Raw genomic sequence first — 18,755 nt, 5'->3', positions numbered from 1 at the left:
TTGGTTTCCTCCGTCACTGAAGGAAGCAAGCCTCATGTTAGTTTCAAGCTGCCTGGCTGCCCGGCGCCATCTTGGCTGTCAGTTAATTTGCATATCTCCCTGATTAGCCAATGGGAAGGGTAGCGGTCGTATGCCAATTACCATGTTTCTCTTTTATTAGTGTAGATGGTGGCTGTGATTTATAAGATGAAAGCATTACTAGTGAGATTAATCAGTTAACTGCCACGCGTCCAAAACGGAAACCATCCCCACACACCATCCCCACACACCGTAGACGCTCATGGCGTACAAACGGTTAACAAGACAAATCTTCAGATTTACAAAGGCTTTCAGTCTGGAATTCTTTGAAAACAAAGTAGACCTCCATATGCAAGATGTTACTGTGAATGTTCCTTGACAATTCAATTTATCTAACAAATAAATAGGAAAATATAACTAGGAACAATTAATGAATTGTTTAATAATAGGAAGATTTTATGAAACCCCAAATAATAAACTATTTTTAAGAAATGATAGTATTTGGAATAGAAATGTGTGTTATATTTTTCTGTCTCCCTGTTAATAAGTCATTTAAAAGTTCTTGGATTTTTCTCTCCATCTTTAAAACTAGAGGAGGAGGAATAATAATAATTATAATAATGTGTTGATTCTGCTTTCCAGGGATGTTTTGAGAATTCTAACCTACTACATGTTAATAAAGTTGTATTATAATTTTGAGAATTAATAGACCAAATACTACATGTAAATATAGATGTATTTTATTATAAATGTTCTAACATCCTCCTTTGGTTTGGGGAAAAATATGTTTCATGGGGTATTGTGTATGTTCAGTTATTTAAATTCTTTTTTCTTCAGTGATTTTTCCTTTTAAACTGCTGGTTTTAAAATTATGAAACTCTTGCTACTTGGCACATTGATATTGCTCTTTGAAACCTATAAAGATTGTGATTAAAAATTTTCTGGTTTACAGTCATTTAATATTGAACATATTTTTTTCCTCAGTGAACTAATTCTGAAATTTTCTTCAGTGTACACAAGCTTAGATCTATATATTTTCACTGAACATTGCAAAGTATACCCTTTAGGTTTGACATTCCCAACTAAATGGTCCTTGTTCTCTTGAATTTCCACAGTTTTGTATTAAATTTCATTGCCAAGATTAATAATAGCTAGATTACAGAGGCCATTCCGACTCCATTTGTTTCTCCATTGTGCATAATGTGTTTGCTGACCCGAAGATAGTCAAGCACAAAAGAATCCCATACACCTTTGTGATTTTTCTCCTCAATATACAGAACACATGTGATATGTATGTAAGCATGTCAGATATTTGTTAGTGATGATAAAATATGTAGTTTATTCATATTTTTATATTGCATATGATAATCATGTAGTGTTAATTACTACAAATAAAGATTTCTCATAGGCTATGGTAAAAGTATTCATCAGTATTGTTTTTAATAATAATTTTATCTCAGAATTCTTAAAACTTGAAAAAAATTATAGAAGTAGAAGAAATTCAATTCCTGGTATTTTAGCAGTTTTGTTACATTTTTAAATTTTTAAAACTTCATTGGCTACAATATAATTTCACTCCAGGAAAATGAACTATAAAATACTATTTTCGTTATGCTACAAAAGTCTGTCATATTTCACAATGCTTGAATATGTTTTCTGATTTATTCATGAAATTTGTGATGCCGTATTCATTAATGCACTCTAAATTATATTTATTAGGGGTTTGCAGACATAGTGATTTATTTAAAAAGTTACAAATAGTTCAGTGAGCTGCTATAATTAAACCAGGTTTGCTCCTTCTTTTCCCCCTGTAGGCAGAGCTCACAGTTAGGAGACGAAAAAACATTTAATGATTCATCATTGCTGGAAAATCTCCAAAATAATCATGTAAGTGACATAAAATCATTATATTTTAATTAGTGAGTGAAAACTAATGAACATTTTCCTGAATTATCTTCCCTGTTTATGTGTTAAGTTTTGTGATTATTTTTAATAAATTTCAAAATCTGTTGCTAATTTTTTTAACTTGGCCAACATGGTTATTAGATATTTAGTTTTGCTATTATCATTATCAGTATTCTATCTTGTAACAATGTCTTATGTTGAATAATATTAGAACCCTCTTTGTTTGAAAGAACTCACTATTAACAATTTCAAAATATCTGTAGAAATGAATTATCTGCTCAAAATGATAGGCCAGTGCCAAATATATGCAATAAGAACTATGGACATCTTTATCAAGTCGTGGACACTAAAATTTCATCAGATTAGGTGGTAGGGTTTCCTGGAGTTTAAACCCCAGAACTTTTTCTCACAGTTGCTTCAATATGTGCACAACATGCTCCCTCTGACGAACGGGTGAACCTACCACCTGTGCCTCTGGATGGAGCTCTTGTAATGTGTTTGTATGGCTATTTTTATATCCTTTTTTCTTAAGAGAGCCTGCAACAGAATATTACTTCAGGATCCACAAAACCTAGACCTAGACCTCCTCTTCCCTCCAGTGCCCTCAAGTTCAGTAACTTACACCACGACCTGACTTAATTTTCTTTCTAGGAACGTTAGGGTTGCTTTTGATACTTCCTTGTCCCTCCATCTCCAGTCAATGGAGTCACCGAGTCCTTGTCAATTCTGACTTCTAGAATATGTCTCAAATGTCGTCTTTATTCTCTCGTTCACTCCCTGAGGCCAGACTTCCAGCATCCCCTGTGTGAATTACTGGAATGCCTCCTAACCGTTCTCCTTGGTTTCCTTTTCACTTCTTCCAATTTCTGTTGCACAAGACAGCTGCCGTGATGCAAGCGGAAATCAGTCCCACCGCTTCTCTGTGCAAAACCATTGTCTGGTTTCCCTCTTAACGACAGAGTTACATGATCGGGGCCTGCCTGTCCCAACCTCACTCGGAGCCGCTCGTCCCTTCTTTTTCCCCAGGCCACGCTAGTTTGCCTTTATTATTAACACACTTCATTATTTCCTTCTTTAGGGTCTTTTCAGTCATATTAGGTTCCTGTTTGATGGAAAACTCTCTGCTCAGTTTCTCATGAAGCTACAACCTCACCGGCTTAAATATTGCATTATCTTCAGAACAACCACAGACTCACCCCAATCACATTACGTGTGTTTGCACGTTCTCTGCTTTGTAGCCTTTTTCACTCTATAAATAGGCTATACATGTATGTTTATCTGTGTTCTGTTTTCCCCACAAGTCGAAGCTTCACATGGCAGGGACCATGTGTCTTCTGTCTATTGTCACTTGAACACAGTTTTTTCAAATAATATTTGATTTGCTTTTCCATCACTTCACTTCCTTTTTGTTTTCTATTTTTTAAATATGTTTTTATTGATTTTAGAGAGAGAGGAAAGGTGAGGGTGAGAGATAGAAACATCAATGAGAGAAAAACATCAATGGCTGCTTCCTGCACGCCCTCTACTGGGGACCCAGCCCACAACCAGAGTATGTGCCCTCACCAGGAATCAAACCAGTGACCTCCTGGTGCATGGGTCTATGATCATCCACTGAGAAACACTGGCCGGGCTGTTTTCTTTTATTCTTTGTCCAACAGCATAGGGAAATTTTTATTTATTTATTAATTTGAATGACATTTTTCTTCATCAAGAGCCAGACAGGCAGATGTTTGATGTGAGATCTGGCTTCTTTTCTCCTATAAACGAAGCTCCTTGCAGGAAGGATTCGCTTTCATGTCTTCCTTGGGTCACGTGAGTCCATTGTACATAGGAACTGCTCAGTCATTTCTTTATTTGGAAAAAACTGTCAGTTAAGGTTGCCAGTTTTGGAGAGAGGGAGGACAAGGAATTACAGAGGAATCCCTGCCATCATCACCCAAACCTAAAATAGTGAACCACAGTAAGATGAGAGGCCTAAAATTTAAATCTGGTCAGGGCCCGGCCAGTGTGGCTCGGTGGTTGAGCACTGACCTATGAAACAAGAGGTCTCTGGTTTGATTCCAGGTCAGGGCACATGCCTGGGTTGTGGAATCGATCCCCAGTGTGGGGCATGCAGGAGGCAGCTGATCGATGATGTTTCTCTCTCATCAATGTTTCTATCTCTCTCTCCCTCTCCCTTCCTCTCTCTATAAAAAAAAAAAAATTAAATCTGGTCAGGAGTTAGAACCAGATCAAGAACATTTTAGACTTTCTCTTCTGTCTTCTAAGCCCAGTATTTGGCCATATCCACTTTTTTTCACTGTACTCTTTCTATTTGACAACACAGACTTGTCTTGTATAAATGTTTAAAAATGAATGAGAGAGTACAAGAATGAATGATTTTAGTTAAAAATATTTTTTCTTCATAGTAATGTTGTCTTAGTTAGCTATAACCTCATACCTTCGATATTTAATAGCTACACTCTTAATAGATGGGCATGAAGGAATATTGCTGTCATGAGTGTCAGAATGTTTAAGTGAGAAGGTCTAATGTAGCTTTATTTCTTACAGCCAACTGCACCTGTAATCTGTGAATTTCTCACCATGATGGCAGTCTGTCACACAGCAGTACCAGAGAGAGAAGGTGACAAGCTTATTTATCAAGCAGCATCTCCAGGTACAAATGACGCAATTGTGATTTATTTTTTTTCCAGTGGAAAATTATTCTGAAATTTGAGATTGTCAAGAAAAAAATCAATTTAATTTGAAAAATTAAAATAACCAACTTATGTTTTTTAGATTAAAAAAATCATTTACTAATTAGACAAACCTTGGCTCTTGGAGTTAAATATATCGATATGTTAAAATATAAAACTTTGTTTATATAATTTTGGTAGATGACAAAACATATAGAAATTTGAATAACAAAATTCAAGTAAGTGAAAGCATTTTTTTATATGCACGTAGTAATTCTCCCTTCTTTTCAAGAAAACTTAGTCAAAAACTGTTTTTGCACATAAGCAGACAGAAAAGGAAGGTCTGTTTGCCTAAATAGTCTGCATTTTAGAACACCAGTTTTGCTTCCCTCTTTGGGGAATGATAATCGATAATAAATTATTGCGTATTTATTTGGATGAGGATGATTTACACATTTGAAGGGATTCCATAAAATAATGTATTAGCACAGTTAATTCTTGAGTTTAATTTTAGACCTATTTTCAATGTAAATTTGAGTAAATAGTCAATCCAGTTATTATAAGGTTTTAGGAAAGAAGGAACACACTTTGGGGAACTTTGTTAAAAGTATTTTAAACTGTATTCTAAACCAGTAGCTATAACCTAGTAGAGTGTACCCAATTCCTTCTAAGTATAAGAAATGTTACATCTCACATTGTTGGGATAGAAACTACGTGAACATTCTCTTACCCCACACCCTACCCTCAGCAACAAGAAGTTTTAAGGTAGCATGGTGATGACAACTAATATATGAAAAAATCAAGCATCCATTCATTAATATCCATTTAAATCAAATTTTCAATTAGTAGCATTAGTTTTTCTACAATCAATGTTTTAGGAGGAAAAACTTAAAATGTAAGAAGGCAGTTTTGTGTCATTCATTTTGAGAAAGGTTTTTCTAGAAAATATGCTAGACCAAGAGGTACATGTACATTTTCATTCTTGTTTACAAATAAGACTGAGTCTTAATGTCCAAAAACAGGACTCTGGGTTTATACTTATCTCAGATTATTATATTCATTCCTTTGGCATTGTTATATAATGTTAAAGTAAATAGATTGCATAACAGGAGCCAGAATAAGAAGAATTTTAATGCTTGAAAAATTAAACAGCACCCAGCCGAGGTGGCTCGGTGGTTGAGCGTCACCTTATGAACCAGGAGGTCACGGTTCGATTCCCGGTCAGGGCACATGCCCATGTTGTGGACTCAGTCCCCAGTGTGGGGCATGCAGGAGGCAGCCAATCAATGATTCTCATCATTGATGTTTCTATCTCTCTCCCCCTCTCTCTTCCTCTCTGAAATCAATACAATATATATTATTTTAAAAATTAAACAGCAAATTATATTACAGTGATGTATTTCTCTTGTATTGGGAATAATTTTTATATCACCATGTATTTGCTTTCACCTATTTTCCCAAAACAGATGAGGGAGCCTTGGTCAGAGCAGCCAAGCAATTGAATTTTGTTTTCACTGGAAGAACACCTGACTCAGTGATTATAGATTCAGTAAGTTATTTATTTTTAAGTCTTTTTTTCATCAAAGTAAACCATGTATAACTTTAAAGATAAAATAATACCAAAAGGCTTGTTTTAAAATAGAGGTATCCTACTCTAGAGGCAACCATCTTCTATTACTTTATCTCTTTCTTCAGGCATTTATACATCTCATATTTTCAAAGAGTGTATGTGATTAATGATACCTGTGATTAATATAATTTCTTCAATATTATACGTGTCTATTGACTTTCTGTTTTATTATGTTAAATGAGGATTTAGCTCTTCTGACTCACCATATCTTCCCAATATTATTACATTTCTATTACAATTTTTGGTTAAAGAAGTAATCAGACCCAGTTTATTAAATGGCCAAAAGACTTAAACATTTCTCAAAAGAAGATGTATCAGTGGCCCATGAAAAAACATTGTTAGTCATTAGGGACTACCACCAAAGAGTAGCATACAGGGTATACATGTTAATCACAAAAAGATAAGATAAGGCTTGGCCTTGATCAGTAGCAAATTAAAATTACAATGAGATACCACTACATACCACCAAAAGGGCTAAAATAAAAACCATTGCACCAAATGTTAATGAGAATATAGAGGAAGTGGAGCACCCAGATATTGCCAGTAGACTCACAATATGATGCAATCCCTTTGGAAAACCTTTTAGAGTTTTCTAATACAAGTAAACTTGCACCTGACCCAGAACTTGTTCTCATAGTTACCCAGGAAAAATGAAAGCTATGTCCACAAAACAATGTCTAATGGAATGTTCTTAGCAGCTTTATTCATGGTAGACAAAACTGGAAACAAACCAAATGTCCATCAGTAGGACAATGGATAAACGGATTATGACATGCTAATACAATAGGATATCTAAACAATAAAAAGGAATGAGTTAATGATTCATCAATAGCATGGATAAATCTCAAAATCATTACATTGAGAAAAAATCAGGCACAAAGGAGTGCATACTCTTTAGTTTCATTTATATGCAGCTCAAAATCAGGCAAAAGTGATTTGTGGTGATAGAATTCAGATCAGTGGTTGCCTCGGAGTCAGGGAGGAAATTGGAAAAGGGCACAAAGGAATTTATGGGGTGATGAGAATATTCGGTATCTTGTTTGAGGGGGTGATTACACCAAGTATGCCTTTGTCAAACTATATGAATTTCATTGAACTATACATTTAAGGAATATGTACGTTATTGTATATAAATTATATCATTATAAATCATCAGTTAGTGTTTATATTATTACGCCTGTAGCGATATTCATAGCTGACCATTGCTATATTCAATATTTTCTTGTTTTAATTTTGTTTCCTGACCTAAAATTGTTTCCCGAAAATATGTTTTCTTTTATTTCCTAAAGCTAAGTGTCTACATTTTTCAATTGCTTATTTTTCTTTCTACCTATTGCTGATTGTCTCTATACCTTCTTAGCACACCTTTATCAGACAACCTGTCCACTAGCTAATCCATTCTTGAGACATCCTTCTTGAAGTCTTCCATTCTCCTTGGTCTGGGCCAGTTTAGTTCTAAGGCTGCTTCTATGGCATTTGACATTCCTTTAGATTTTTCTCCTGTTTAGGACTTTTCCTATATTTCAAGTCTTCTTTCTCAGGGAACTCCCTTGTTTTGATGGGGCACATGATCTGTGAGTTTCATCAGGTTAAAAAGTTGTCACGAAAGGAGAGGACACAGTCGTGATAGCCCTCAGCAAGCCCGGCTCCTGCCTTGCAGGGCTCTCAGATGCCCTGACTGACAGTTCACAGTCTTACAGTTGTCACCCTGGGGTCACTGTCCTGTATTCCCTTTACTTACCTTTAGTCTGTGCTGGATCTCCTGTTTCCTAAAGCCCATTCTCCCTTGTTCTGGGTTTACTCTTTCGTTTTTGTGGACACATTCTTTAGTGGCTTCTTGAGAAACGATACAAGGGGAATTATTTGTTTTTTTAGTCCTTTCAAGTCTAAACATTTTTTATCCTACCATTGTGCCTAATAGTTGATAGTCTGCCTGAAAATAGAATTTCAGGATGGAAATCATTTTCCTTAAGAATTTAGATTGCTTCGCTGTCTTCTGGCTTCCAGCACACCTAGTTGAGAAATCAGAACCCATCATGATTCCACATATTTTGTGACTTGCCCTGCCCCCTCCCCCTCTCGGAAGATTGTAGGATCTTCTTTGTCCTAAGAGTTCTGAAATTGCACGATCCTATGCCTTAGTGGGAACATTGTAACCCATTTTACTGAGCACTGGACCCTTTTCCATTTGTAGATTGATAGGCCATTCCTCAGTTCTGGAAAATTTTCTTGAATGATTCCATTTTCCTTCTTTTTGCTCTGCTCTCTCTTTAGAATTCTTGAACTAATCTTTTACTTCTTTTCAGGCCTTTGCCTTTTTGTTCTACTTCTTGGAAGTTTTCCTCAACTTTGTCTTCTTGCCCTTCTATTGATTTTTTTTTTCATTTTCCCTATCAAGTTTTTGATTTCCAAAATTTTTTTTTGCCCTGTCAATATTTCTTTTTTAATAGTATGCTGTTTTTGTTTCATGCATGTCATACTTATGTTATTTCTCTGAGGAATAGTGATAGTTCTTTAAAGTTTTTATTTAATTCACAAAAAGAATAGACATAAAAAAATAAATTTACATGCATAACAATTTAATTAAACAATAGTTTTCACCAGAGTGTAAATGCTTAAACACTCACTGCAGTTGTTTTTGGCTGTGATAATTGTTTTGGGGAAAGCATGCTTCACCAATAACTAAACATTGACTTTCAAACGTTCTTTTCCAAAATTTCTCATTTTCTACTTAGGAGAAATGACCAACATTTAATTACAGCATCCCTTATATATGGTATATGGTAGACTATACCAGCTCTTTGACCAGAACTATAATATGTAGAACAGTAAGGCCAATCTCCTCCTATACCACCGAAGAGTAGCATACAGGGTATATATGTTAATCACAAAAAGATAAGAATTGTTACAAGCAAGCTTAATGTTTCAAAAATTGTCTTCATGGGTCCATTAAAAAGCATATACTGGCCATAGCTGGTTTGGCTCAGTGGATAGAGCCTCTGTCCGTGGACTAAAAGATCCCAGGTTTAATTCTGGTCAAGAGCCCATACCTTGGTGGCAGGCTTGGCCTTGATCAGGGGCATGTGGGAGGCAACTAATCGATGTGTCTCTCTGACATCAATGTTTCTCCCCATCCCTTACACTCTCTCTAAAAAAAAAATCAATGGAAAAATGTTCTCAGGTGAGGATTAATAATAATAATAATAATAATAATCTATAGATATAAAAGCCTAAGCAACCATTACGACGGAACGACCAGTCGTTATGACGTGCACTGACCACCAGCGGCCAGATGCAGAAGCTGCCTCCAGCCTGCAGGCCCCAATCATCAATGTAGCCTGCCGGCCAACCTTCCGGTCCCTCCCCCCGGCCAACAGGCCCTGATCAGCCCACCGCCCACTTGCCGCAGTGGCGGTTGGCCCCTCCCCGCAGCTGGCAGGCCCCAGGCTGGGACGGGGAACCTGATTGGCCCTGATTGCCAGCCAGGCCTAGGGATCCCACCCGTGCATGAATTTCATGCACCAAGCCTCTAGTAATAATAATAATATGAAGAAGAAGAAGCAGCAGCATATACTGCCTAAGGCAGCAATATTTTCAAGAGTATAAAGGACTGCAACAAGTTTCATGCCATCAGGAAGCCACTGCAGTATAATTCCGATGACAGAACAGAAAGTGCCACCTATGAAGCATATGTCAAGCCACTTCCATCTGGTATTGAAGCCAAGTGACCAGGCATCAGGACCTGCTCACATCTCCCCATCCCCCCGAGCCCATGCCCATCAGGAAACCCAGAACCTGGCTCTCCATGGGCCGACATCCAGTGTTGTGTTTGAACTCTCTTTCCTCCAAATTGCCTTTGCCTGTGTGTGTTGGGTGTCTTTGTTCCGTGTTAACAGCTTTCTGTAGACATCTATGAATCTTTGGGATCCTCATGGTTAAGAATGAGGAACGGGAAAGCTGATGTGGCAGTTCTGAGCATAAGAGTATTTGTCAACAATGAGCCTCCTGGTACAGTGGTCTCGTAGGGTTAGTTTGGGGAATTGTGATAGCTGTACCTCTAGGACTTCTCTTGGGTTTGTTGGATTCTCCAGAGCAGGGGTCCTCAAACTGCGGCCCGCGGGCCACATGCGGCCCGCCGAAAACATTTATCCGGCCCACCAGGTGTTTTTGCCGCCGCTGTGTGCATAGGAATTTGTTCATAGTTTTTTTTTAAACTATAGTCCGGCCCTCCAACGGTCTGAGGGACAGTGAACTGGCCTCCTGTTAAAAAGTTTGAGGACCCCTGCTCCAGAGAGTCACCTTCCAATTTCTGCCTGGAAAGATCTGGCTGCACAGTGTAGGGAGCTGAGTGGGTCGGGGCATTAAGGCCCAGCATCCAGCATCAGGATGGCAATGCCGTATCTTCAGCTGTGCCCGTCCACTTCTAGACGAAAGGCCCTCTTTCACCTCAGTCTCCTGCCAGTGCAGGAAGGGCCAGTGTTTGGGCTGCTTTTCAAGTAGCTCCTACCCAGTCCTCCCTATTTTAGGCCCCTCCTTTTACCTCACAGTCCGAGAGCTGTCTGGCGTTTCACTTCCATAGACTTTGAAGGATGATATGGTACAACTCAGGTTGGTTGCCAGCTTTTCAGTTGCTAATGTGGCATTTGACCTTCCTGTTTCTGCTAAGTAAGATACCACTCATTGAGCTCTTTTCAAATTTTTGGTGCTATTGTCTTTTTTTTTTTCTGCCATTAGAAGTGTCTTTCTCTTTAAGTGTTTACTGTCCTTTTAGTGGGGCTTTGGGAAGGATGGAAATTAAGTGTGAATGTTCAGGCTAGACTCAGTGGTTCTCAACCTTCCTAATGCCGCGACCCTTTAATACAGTTCCTCATGTTGTGGTGACCCCCAACCATAAAATTATTTTCGTTGCTACTTCATAACTGTAATTTTGCTACTGTTATGAATCGTAATGTAAATGTCTGATATGCTATATGTGTTTTCCGATGGTCGCGACCCACAAGTTGAGAACCGCTGGTAGAGTATCGTCCCAATATGCCAAGGTTGCAGGTTCAATCCATGGTCAGGGCACATACAAGAACCAACCAATGAATACATAAATAAGTTGGACAACAACTTAATGTTTCTCTCTCTCTCTCTCTTAAAATCTGTCAATAAGTAAAAAATGGCAATGTTCAATCTTCCATCTTAACCTGAAGTCAGTAAGTTCAATAAAAGATGATATATTTCAAAAGGGACGATTTGTTGGTGTTGACATTTTTTACATTAAAATTTCATGACTAGGTTTGTTTCCAAGAAGGCAAAGAAACTTCCAACTTTATGTAATCATAAATTCCTTTTCTTTATAGCTGGGGCAAGAAGAAAGATATGAATTGCTCAATGTCCTGGAGTTCACCAGGTAAAAACATCTGCTCTGTGATTTGTGTGCATAAGATAAATGTCTGTCTATTGTTATTTTTCCCTTTTTAAATAAGTAAGAAAGCATGCTTTATTTTCTTTAACTGAACTTATTTAGACAAAATATTACATTAAAATCTTTGGTACAGTGTTTAATTTTCATAGCTGGAGATAAATCAGAAAAAGCTTCCTTCAGAATGTTGCAAGATAGGACGCCTGAAGATAGTGTAAAACTATTTTTCATCGTGACTGTCTGCATCACAGCCATGGGGTATAGGACCAGGAGTCTTGCGGCTAATGATCTGGAAACAGTGTTGTACTTAGAGGGACCAAGATTGATGTGGAGTGAAGATGAATCAGAGTTAAGATCCCACCACTCTAATTATGTGCTCATTATACCTAACCGTCACTGGGATTCCGGAAAACATATCCATGTCTCTGTTAGGTATCAAACCAGTCACTATCTAGTGGGAAAGAGCAGAAAGCAATGAGATTATTCTACTCACTTCATTTCTTAACGTCAAATAATGAAGGCCTTCTGTTATAATCAGTGATATATCTGGGTTGTAGGCTTTTTATTCCCACATGCCTATTTCGTTTCCCAGCTGACCTACATTCTTGGGGCAAATGGTCTTCAGCTACAGACAGAAGGGCCTTTAAAGGTTTCACCGCCATTCACAGGGCAAAGTGGTTGTTTTTCCTATGCTCCCTTGTATTATATCCATAAAATATTTATAAATAGCCTATCCATTAGCATGTGGATATGTTTGTCTATTAGCATACACTTATAAGCCCTATGCTGAGTGGTTAGTGCCACGAAGAAAAAGAAAGCAAGGTTGGGAGGTTAGGCTTTTTCAGGATGCTTAAGGGTGATGGGGGTAGGCGTAAGGGTGAAAGGGGAAAAGGTGAATAAGGTGGTATTAAAACAGGCTCCTTGAGAAACATTGGTGGTTTAAATTAGGCTGATAGTAGTGAAAATAAAGTGAAATTGATAGAACCCAGGTACCTTGAGGGATGTCAGGGGGACTTGGGGATGGATTGGATGTGGAAGGGGAAAGGAGGGAGGAATTAGAGTCTCAGGCATGAATAGCTGGGTAGATAGAGGTACTGTTTACACAGGTGGCAGGTACAGCAATAGGAATAGATGTGGCGGGTGACATGTTTGAATTGTACATGCCCGTGAGATACACAAATGGAGGTGTCAGAGGTAGGCAGCTGGGTATGATGGCCTGGAGCAGGGGTCCTCAAACTACGTCCCCCGGGCTACATGCGGCCCGCCGAAAACATTTGTTTTTTTACTTCAAAATAAGATATGTGCAGTGTGCATAGGAATTTGTTCATAGTTTTTTTTTAAACTATAGTCAGGCCCTCCAACGGTCTGAGGGACAGTGAACTGGCCCCCTGTTTAAAAAGTTTGAGGACCCCTGGCCTGGAGCATGAAAGAGAAGCCAGTGGGCGAAATAGAAACTCTGTAGTCGTGGGCCTGTCAATGGAGCCCAAAGCCATGGAGATGAGTTGGATCTGCTGGATATAAAATAGAGAATGAGGGAAACAAGAAAGGCTGAGGATTGAGCCATGACTAACTCCAAATTTAAGGGTTGATTAGAAAAAGGGGGAATTGGCCATGAGACTGCTTTGTGGTTAGAGAAGCAGAGGATAATGGCACGGAGCCAGCGGAAGAGGATGATTCCGGGACGATCATGGTCACCTGTGTGAGAAACTGCTGCAAAGTCAGCTCAGAGGAAGGTTGAAAAGCAGGTGTTGGATTGAGCCATTCCATGCAGTGGCGAGGAGAGACTGTCATTTCTGTTTTTAGTGACATGCAGTTCATCCTAAAACATACCGGCTTGAATGTAGTTGTTGTTCTTTAATCTGAACACATTGGACCAGAGCTCTCCTCTACCCTGGTGGGTACTAACTCCAGCAGGTGTCTAGGGAGCTGTTTCGTAAATTATCCCTCCGGGGCAGCAGATGGTACCCTACGGCCTTGAAAAACGTAAAGGAACTTTCCGAGGTACCCAACTGCACACCCAGGGGATGGTTTGTATACGTGGTCACATTTTGGTCAAATTTATTTTTTCGGTGTGACCATTAAAGTATATGAGGCATGACAGACGTATCGATGCATGTGCTCAGGATGGAAAACCTTTTCTTCCAGCACCAGGAAAAGAATGTCGGTGATCGTTCGCACTCCATCCGGGAAGTTACGACTCTACTGCAAAGGAGCTGTAAGTTTTTATTTTTGTCTTTTGCAGGTTTGATTGATGATGGCTTATAATGTCTATGTTAAGCATTCTGCTGTGGGAATGTAACACAGATGTGTAGCATGAAGTTGCTGACATCCACTTTTGTTGGTGTTTTATAGTAATAGTGTTTGGTCTCTTCTGGTGCAATGTGGAATTCCTTCTGGGTCAGTTTGGTGCTTTAAAAAAGTGTGGCCTAGGTTATTCATATAATTTAATTTTTGATACATAACATTTAAGGTTTATATTACATAAAGAAGATAAGAGACACTTAAATACAGAAAATATTCTTAAATTGTATTAGAAAGGTAGTGATCCACACCAATTTTAATTTTAATTTTTAAAGACCACTGAAATGGAGGGGAGGGGGATTGGATCAGAATTACTGCTATAATTTCTTCATGTGGTGATCGCTATTTGTCTTGCATTGTTTTAAATTATAACAGAATTTTTAACTATTGGTTGGCTTTGGTATGTTGGCAGGTTAGATTGCCAGAAACAGCAATCGGTCATTCTAATTTAATTTTCCTAGTTAAAATATCTTTCCACTCATTGAAAAATAAGAAATCTACTGAACAGAGCCTTTTTTGTTGTTCTTAAAATTGGTCAGTATTTTCCTTCTGAATTATCCTTTTCAGATACCTTAGTCTACTTGGACTAGTCAGGTAACGTACCAAGTTGGAACTTTGCAATTTTGAATATAATAAAAAACCTCACTTTAAAATTCCATGGAACTTGAAAATTGACCTTATTACAAAGCCCAAGCATCTTACTTAATTCCTGTTGAGAGTGTTTTTCAATGCCTTGGTTTTAAAGCATTTGGTAGAACTACTTCATGGTATCTCATGAGTTTAGTCTTAGAATTCCTTTGGTTGTTGATCCAAACAATTAACATTTATTTGTTGTGTACATTTTATCTACTAGACTTTGAAATGGATTTGGATATAGGAAGATAAGACCCAAGACTTGTCAGGAGCTTAAGACTAGTCAGAGAAATATATATAAAGAGAAGATGAGAATACAATATTAAGGTATATTGTAAAGATCGTCTGCATCTCCATGGTAACATTCAATGATAAGGGGATAAAGAGAGCCTTTAAGACCTCTCACTTTGAATGGAGGATGTAAAAGTGGCCAGTTTAGTATACCCAACTCACATTTTGTCCTGCTTAGTTTTGAGTAATCTACCTAGAAATTTTGTTTGGGGAATTAAAGCATTGAATACAAAATAAAAACACTGGATTTCCTTTTTGAATAATCATAGACATAGTTTGCAAACATTAACTTGCTCATTGCATTGTTTTTCCCCATTTTCAAATTGGTTATGAAATGTGGTTAAATATTAAAAAGGCATAAGCATATAAAACAGCAAGGTACATTTGAGAACGACGTGTAGTTTGGCAGAGAACAGCAGAATGTAAGGCTGAAAAGGTGAGTTAGCTCATAGGTTTTTTGATGCCCAAGAACTTTTATGTTTGTTTCTAGATTTTTCTAATGCCATTTAGGAAGATGAGTTAAGACAAGAAAGAGATGTATATGGAGTTACCAATTGAGGCTATTAGATGATAGTCCAGGCAAGAGTTGATAAGGATCTGAACCAAGTCAGATGCAGAGAGAACGAGAGGACAGAGATTTGGGATTTAGTAACCGATTACATGTGGGTGATGAGGAAAGAGATGGTCTAGGATTATTGTCAGATTTCTACTTGGCTGAGTTTACTAACTGATACCACTTCCAAGATAGAGTGTTGGGGGCAACCTCTGGCCCATAAGGCAGAGATAACCTGGATTTCCTGGGGGAGGAAAACTGGGGTGCTGATACAGATTTAGGAGATAACAGTGTAGGTGGAAACTAAAAGCAGAAGATGGATGAGAACTCACAGGAAGAAAATATCACATGAAAAGAGAGCAGGACTAAAGGTGAAACTCAGAGGATCTGGGGGTGAGGGGAGACTGAAATTTGGAGGAGATGATTCCTTGGTAGAGTGAATAATCAACAGTGACAAGTGCAACATAGTACTTTAGTATTAAGCCAAAGAGGCCTGATACACAAAATTCGTGCAAAAGTAGGCCTTCCTTCCCCCGGCTGCCAGCACTGGCTTCCCTCTAGTACCCGGGACCTGGGCTTCCCTCCGGCCACCCCGGCTTCGTTCAGAAGGTCGTCCGGAAGGACGTCTGGTCTAATTAGCATATTATGGTTTTATTATTATAGAAGTCAATTAAGAAGCCATCACTAATACTTCCCAGTCAAGCTAGATGGTCTGTTCATACTTTGATGTATCTCCTCAATTCCAGTATCATGACAGTGATGGATAACAGTATAAGGAGAAAAAAGATAAAACCAGGCTCAAAAGCAAATAGGAACAGAAAGTCAAAGCGGTACATTGAAATGAAGCTTGAGCTGAGTGGGGTGGGAGTCCTAGGCCCTGGGTTTGGAATCAGGAAGGAGTGGCTGGAGATTGGTTTCTGTGGGGCGAAGGTGGCAAATAGTTCTTTCTGTAAAATGCAGATGGGAGTCAACTTCCACTCCTTGAAGCTTAAGACAGCGGTGAGCTTCCCAGTGATGCAATGAGGCTAAGCAAAGCTCATGCCAACCTCTGCTGGGGGTTAGAGACCCAATAGATTGGGATGCAGGCAGAGAGGGAGAAAGCAAGACTGGAGTGTGGATGCACTCCAGTTGAAGTCATCTGTATGGACCAGTCTAGCAAAGGATGTCTAGAGTTCAACATGATAAAAAAAATTATAATTTTTTATTTTCAATCTATATATATAATAGAGAAGTATGCTAATTAACCGGGACGCTGTACTGGACAGGAGGTTGCGTGCGCAGCCGGGGTGCTGGGGGAGGGCCTGATCAGCAGCGGCTGCAGCTGCTTCAAGGGCCGGAGAGTGAGGCAGGGCTGGACCGGAGGGTGGGCAGGGCCACGTGATTTCAAATCGCGCGCTGGGCTCCTAGTTATTTATATTAAAAAATAAATTGGGGGAGGGGAGAATGGGCTACCTGTAAGATAAATTAGAAACCATAAATAAATTTAAGAAAGAATGTCAGTAAATGGAATAAACTCTAGATTAGACAGAGTCGAAGAGGTGGGAGTGGAATTAGCGAATTAGACAATCGCACCTGAAGAGTTCCTCTAGAACAGGGGTGGGGAACCTTTTCTCTGCCAAGGGCCATTTGGATATTTATAACATCATCTGGGGGCCACACAAAATTATCAACTGATAAATTAGCCTGAAAAAAAAATACACATTATCTATGCCTATTTACTTTTCACATGTAAGGATGGCCAACTGTGACTGTCGCTTAAAGACATGCCATACGATTCGTGCAGAAAGTCACGTTCTGTCCCCCGCTTTCCTCCACGCCTTGAAGAGGGCAGGAAATTCTCCTGTTCTGATGATCATCAATTTCTCCGACCAGAATGCTTGGCTGCTTTGCAGAATTTCCTCTCCCTAGCCCTATTATCACTTTTGTTTACATGATTTAATCATTTAAAAGATTTTCTTAGCTTTAAAATGGCCTGGGAGGGTTGGGGGGTGGATAAGAGATCAACCGAATGACTGGTATGCATGCATATAAGCATAACCAATGGACACAAGACACTGGGGGGTATGGGAGGCTAGGGGAAGGTCAAGGGGAGAAAAAAAAGGAGACATATATATTACTGTTTGTAATACTTTAAGCAATAAAACAATTAAAAATAAATAAAAATTAAAAAGAGTAGAAAGAAAAAAATAAAATAAATTGATAGCCCCCCCCCAAAAAAAAATAAAATAAATAAAATGACCTATTTTAGTTTCATTGAAAATGTCATTAGTCTCTGGGAAAAAAAAAAAAAAAGTTCCTAAGGTATACCTTTCATTCTCAGAAAGGAGCCATGCGGGGAAATTATCGTTTCCTTTGCTTTGCCCCCCCTTCCCATCCCACCACTGAAAAATGAAAAGAAATTCCTAATTGAGGCCGGGAATACTCCATCTGCTCTGAGGTCACTGGGTTCTGCTGCTCCCAAGGGCTCTAAATCATCGTCCATTAGTCTGCTTCCAGCGCAGCCCTGAGACCAGAGACCCCGGCGTGGGGAATACCACTGAGAAAGTAATTGCAGGTAAATGATTTATTTTTTCCTGGTCTAATAAAACCAGGAAGGCCAAATACTAAAATTCTTAAAATGTTCAACCCAGGCCAAAGAGTAACTGAAGGAACAATAGGCAGTTTACAAAGGGGCAAGACTTCGAGAAACATACGTGGTCCGTGAAGTTAAAGCAGAAAGGGGCTTTACAGAGAATCCAGGAATTGGATTTTACAGGCTAAGGAAATGGAGTTTGCCAGCTAAAGTGACACAGTCAGAAGTACATGGCTCTGTGGCGATGCTGGGTGTGTCCACGGTTCTCCCTACTCTACCCGCCAGCCCTCTCAGTGGATTTAGACCCGTGTCTCTCAGAATCCTTCTGTCAGCACGGTCCCATCAAAGGTGCCGTTACCACGAAAAGGTTAGGAGTGAATGAGTTTGGCACAGCCATATAGTCCCCTTAGAGATGCATCACACACAGTAGCATCTTATTATTTTTTTAAATATGTTTATATTGATTTCAGAGAGGAAGGGAGAAGCCAGAAACTTCAGTGATAAGAGAATCATTGATGGGTTGCCTCCTGCATGCCCCCTACTGGGGATTGAGCCCACAACGCAACCCAGCAGGTGCCCCGACCAGGAATCAAGTCCTGACCTCCTGGTTCATAGGTCAATGCTCAACCACACTGGTCAGGCCACAGTAGCATTTTAAAGGCTCTGGGAAGTTGCAGTAGGGCAGGCTCTTCAGCGCTAAACTTTTTGAGGCTGGACCATTCTTCCTTGTGCACCTGTGAACACTGCCGTGTTCTGCACAACCTTCAGAG

At 39.0% G+C, this 18,755-nt stretch overlaps 1 protein-coding gene across 5 annotated transcripts in view; it reads left to right on the top strand.

The window, feature by feature from the left end:
- ATP8A1 (ATPase, aminophospholipid transporter (APLT), class I, type 8A, member 1) overlaps positions 1–18,755 on the top strand; it is a 203,180-nt gene that overhangs the window by 74,466 nt on the left and 109,959 nt on the right. For all 5 annotated transcript variants that reach the window (XM_014548692.1, XM_014548694.1, XM_014548695.1 and 2 more), the window contains 5 exons: positions 1,833–1,905; positions 4,474–4,579; positions 6,065–6,147; positions 11,574–11,623; positions 13,781–13,850. In XM_014548692.1, the coding sequence (XP_014404178.1) occupies positions 1,833–1,905; positions 4,474–4,579; positions 6,065–6,147; positions 11,574–11,623; positions 13,781–13,850 (382 nt within the window). The remainder of the gene's footprint in view (positions 1–1,832; positions 1,906–4,473; positions 4,580–6,064; positions 6,148–11,573; positions 11,624–13,780; positions 13,851–18,755) is intronic.

This window comes from Myotis brandtii, unplaced genomic scaffold (genome assembly GCF_000412655.1).
Source record: "Myotis brandtii unplaced genomic scaffold, ASM41265v1 scaffold520, whole genome shotgun sequence".
Lineage (NCBI taxonomy): Eukaryota > Metazoa > Chordata > Mammalia > Chiroptera > Vespertilionidae > Myotis > Myotis brandtii.
Note: the sequence above shows the minus strand (reverse complement) of the source record. Positions and strands in the feature narration are given on the sequence as shown.